We start from the raw sequence: 3,996 nt of genomic DNA, 5'->3' as shown, positions 1-3,996 counted from the left end.
GGGGAGGCCTTGGGAGAGGGTCAGGGCCGCCCCTGTGGGGTGCAAGCCTCTGAGTCAATGTTGTATGCCCTTCCCTGACACATTTCTCCAGGGAAATCCTGGGTCAGGGGGCCATGGAAGGCAGAGGAAGGAGGTGGGGGTTAGGAGAGGAGTCTGGGAAGAGGGGACTGTTGCGTGGGATCAGTGGGGCCTACCGAATGGGTGGGATGCCTCTCTTTGTCCCCCTGCCCCCAGGACCCTTGGGAAGCCCTGAGCCTGTGCTGGCCTGAGGGCCCTGAGCCCGGAGCGTGAAGAAGCTGGGGTAGGGGCAGTTGGAGAGAGGCAAGGGGTACCTTTCCTGCTGTTCACCTGAGGGTCAGGGGAGAGTGTCTTTACAGACACAAACGCATCTTGAGCCCCTCTCACCCCCTGTAAGGAGACTGAGCTCCGACAGGGTAAGCGGTGTGTCTGAGATCCTTCATGAACTAGGATCAGCCGGGATCCTGGTCCCAGAGGAGCTCAGAGTATGACAAATAATGCTTACAAGGTGACATGCTTTGTCATGGTGAAATGACCGGGAGCTTTGGGAGCCAGAAGGAGGGGCGGCCCTCTCTCCCTGGGGAATATCTCTGGGGCACATTAGAACAACAAAATCCGTGTCCATGCCTTTTACCCTAGAATCCAGCGTGACACCCAGGCATCAGCATTTTCTTAAAATTTAAGGTGCACACCAGTTATCTGGAGATCTTGCGACAAGGCAGCCTGTGAGCCAGTGAGTCTGGGTGGGCCCCTGAAGCTCTGCTTTTCCGACTCGCTCCCACGTGAAGCTGGTGCAGCTGGTCCGTGGACCACACTTTGAGTAGCAAGAAGCCAGAGCAGGAGCTGGCAAAGCCTGGCCGCTCACCTGCGCTTGTACAGTACATAGTTCAGAATGATTTTTAAATTGTTAAATGGTTTAAAAGAAGTCAAAGAAAGAATAATATTTTGTGACATGTAAAAAATACCTGAAATTCAAATTTCAGTGTTTGCAAGTAAGCCTTCCGGGGACAGAGCCCCGTCCGTCTCTCGGGTTGTGCCTGGCTGCTGTCAGGCTCTAGGGGCAGAGCTGAGTGGCCGTGATGGAGAGCACATGGCCCTCACAGCCTGAAATATTTATCATCGGTCCCTCTGTAGTAACGCTTGCCAACCCCGGGCTATAGGAAATGGATCTAAGTCAGGCCTCGAAGAGTGAGTGGGGCTCCCTCTCACCAGAAGAGGAAGTGCCCATGGGGGTGCCGGCACCAGGAGCAACCTGAGCAAAGACACAGAGTGTGGGGCCGGCCTCAAAGAAGCAAGACCCATGTCCCCGTCACAGAGCCTCTGGGGTCACAGCTCACCTTCTTTCCTACCGAGAGCCTCTGACTCCTGGTTTCCTGTAGCGGGCTCTCAATAGCCTTCTCTCCTGCTTTGAAAGCATGGCTTCTCTCCTTCCTCTCCTGGACTCTCATCTTATCAAATCTCCCCCATGCCGGGGACCTTCGCCCTACATCATCTTGGACGAATATGACAAACTGCTTATAACGTGTTCATTTCTATTGAGAGAGAGAACGAGATATGTTTCTTGGAATCCCAGAACAGTTACAAGGGGAATAGACATCATCTAGTCCAACACCCCACCGCACACACACACACATTGTACAGATGGGAACACTGTACGGTTGAGCGGGACGGGGTTAAGTCAGGGCCTAAGGGTCCCTGTCAGGTTGAGGGGTCCACCTTATTCCCATGAAGTTGGGAGCACACGATGAGCGCCATTTTGAAAATGGAGGATTGTGTCTGCATGACTGAGTGTGTAAACAGATCATGGGGTGAGCTAGCTACCCTCAGTTTTACAGATGGGGAAACTGNCTGGAGCCGGACAGCCAGGACTCCCGGGCCGGCGATGACATCGAGATCGTGGTCAACGTGGGGGGCGTCCGGCAGGTGCTGTACGGAGACCTCCTCAGCCAGTACCCCGAGACCCGGCTGGCGGAGCTCATCAACTGCCTGGCAGGGGGCTACGACACCATCTTCTCTCTGTGCGACGACTACGACCCCGGGAAGCGCGAGTTCTACTTCGACCGCGACCCGGACGCGTTCAAGTGTGTCATCGAGGTGTACTATTTCGGGGAGGTGCACATGAAGAAGGGCATCTGCCCCATCTGCTTCAAGAACGAGATGGACTTCTGGAAGGTGGACCTCAAGTTCCTGGACGACTGCTGCAAGAGCCACCTGAGCGAGAAGCGCGAGGAGCTGGAGGAGATCGCGCGCCGCGTGCAGCTCATCCTGGACGACCTGGGCGTGGACACGGCCGAGGGCCGCTGGCGCCGCTGCCAGAAGTGCGTCTGGAAGTTCCTGGAGAAGCCGGAATCCTCGTGTCCGGCACGGGTGGTGGCCGTGCTATCCTTCCTGCTCATCCTTATCTCCTCCGTGGTCATGTGCGTGGGCACCATCCCTGAGCTGCAGGTGCTGGACGCCGAGGGCAACCGCGTGGAGCACCCGACGCTGGAAAACGTGGAGACGGCGTGCATCGGCTGGTTCACGCTGGAGTATCTGCTGCGCCTGTTCTCGTCGCCCAACAAGCTGCACTTCGTCCTGTCCTTCATGAACATCGTGGACGTGCTGGCCATCCTCCCCTTCTACGTGAGCCTCACCCTCACGCACCTGGGCGCCCGCATGATGGAGCTGACCAACGTGCAGCAGGCCGTGCAGGCCCTGCGGATCATGCGCATCGCCCGCATCTTCAAGCTGGCGCGCCACTCCTCCGGCCTGCAGACCCTCACCTACGCCCTCAAGCGCAGCTTCAAGGAGCTGGGGCTGCTGCTCATGTACCTGGCCGTGGGCATCTTCGTCTTCTCAGCCCTGGGCTACACCATGGAGCAGAGCCACCCCGAGACGTTGTTCAAGAGCATCCCCCAGTCCTTCTGGTGGGCCATTATCACCATGACGACAGTGGGCTATGGTGACATCTACCCCAAGACCACCCTGGGCAAGCTCAACGCAGCCATCAGCTTCCTTTGCGGGGTCATTGCCATTGCTCTCCCCATCCACCCCATCATCAACAACTTCGTCAGGTACTACAACAAGCAGCGGGTCCTGGAGACGGCTGCCAAGCATGAGCTGGAGCTCATGGAGCTCAACTCCAGCAGTGCTGGGGAGGGCAGGGCGGGCAGCTCCCACAGTGACCTGGACAACCTCCTGCCAGAGCCTGCTGGGAAGGAGGGGAGCTGGAGCAGCCGGCTGAGGATCTCCCACAGTGACACCTTCATCCCCCTCCTGACCGAGGAGAAGCACTACAGGACCCGGCTCCAGAGCTGCAAGTGATGAGGGCCGTTGGGGCGCACGTGGATGGACGGAGTGACAGGCCTGTCAGTGACTACCTGGGAGGGGTTGTCTCCCCAACCCTCTTCTGAACAGAACTCTGAAGGCCCTCTGGGGCACCTCTGATGAGGCTGGGTAAGACCCCTTTGTGTTGCTGACTGTCCAGGAGCCATGCGGTTGGGAGGGGTGTCCAGGAGTCCAAGGACAGTGTGGGGTGATGGAGGCCATGGTTTGGCTGATGGCAGGAACCCTCATCCCGTTCTGTATCTCTTTCAATAAAGCCCCCTTCTCTGTGCACCCACATGTGTCACAGGTTCTGTCACAGACTGGCTCTACTCACCCCTGCCCCCACCCCCAGATGTGGGTGGCTCAGGCATGCCCCTGTGCCAGGCGGGAGGTAGGTGTGCAGCCTGGGAGGGCTATTTTTAGTTGAAAGCTAATTAAAGAAGGGCTGGTACACAGACAGGGTTCAGCACCAAAGAGCCTTGCCATATTCCAGAAGGCGCTGTGCCTGCATCTCCTGTTTCCTTCTGAGGAAAAGCTTCTCCCTGAGCACTCCCAGGAGGCGCAGAGTTCAGAGAGCTGGGAACACCATTTGTTACCTGTGTGAGGTCCTTTTTACAACTTCTTTCCAGCAACCCAGCTAGGGAGCTATCCCCATTTTACAGACAAAGAAAC

General features: G+C 57.3%; 1 protein-coding gene across 1 annotated transcript in view; it reads left to right on the top strand.

Annotated features, from left to right (window-relative positions):
• KCNF1 (potassium voltage-gated channel modifier subfamily F member 1) overlaps positions 1–3,618 on the top strand; it is a 15,014-nt gene extending 11,396 nt beyond the window's left edge. Inside the window, exons 2-3 of the mRNA XM_019650005.1 lie at positions 1,179–1,206; positions 1,854–3,618. Coding sequence (XP_019505550.1) covers positions 1,179–1,206; positions 1,854–3,321 — 1,496 coding nt within the window. The 3' untranslated portion in view covers positions 3,322–3,618. The remainder of the gene's footprint in view (positions 1–1,178; positions 1,207–1,853) is intronic.
• Positions 3,619–3,996: the final 378 nt, after the last annotated feature.

Source organism: Hipposideros armiger, unplaced genomic scaffold (assembly GCF_001890085.2).
Source record: "Hipposideros armiger isolate ML-2016 unplaced genomic scaffold, ASM189008v1 scaffold_137, whole genome shotgun sequence".
NCBI lineage: Eukaryota > Metazoa > Chordata > Mammalia > Chiroptera > Hipposideridae > Hipposideros > Hipposideros armiger.
Note: the sequence above shows the minus strand (reverse complement) of the source record. Positions and strands in the feature narration are given on the sequence as shown.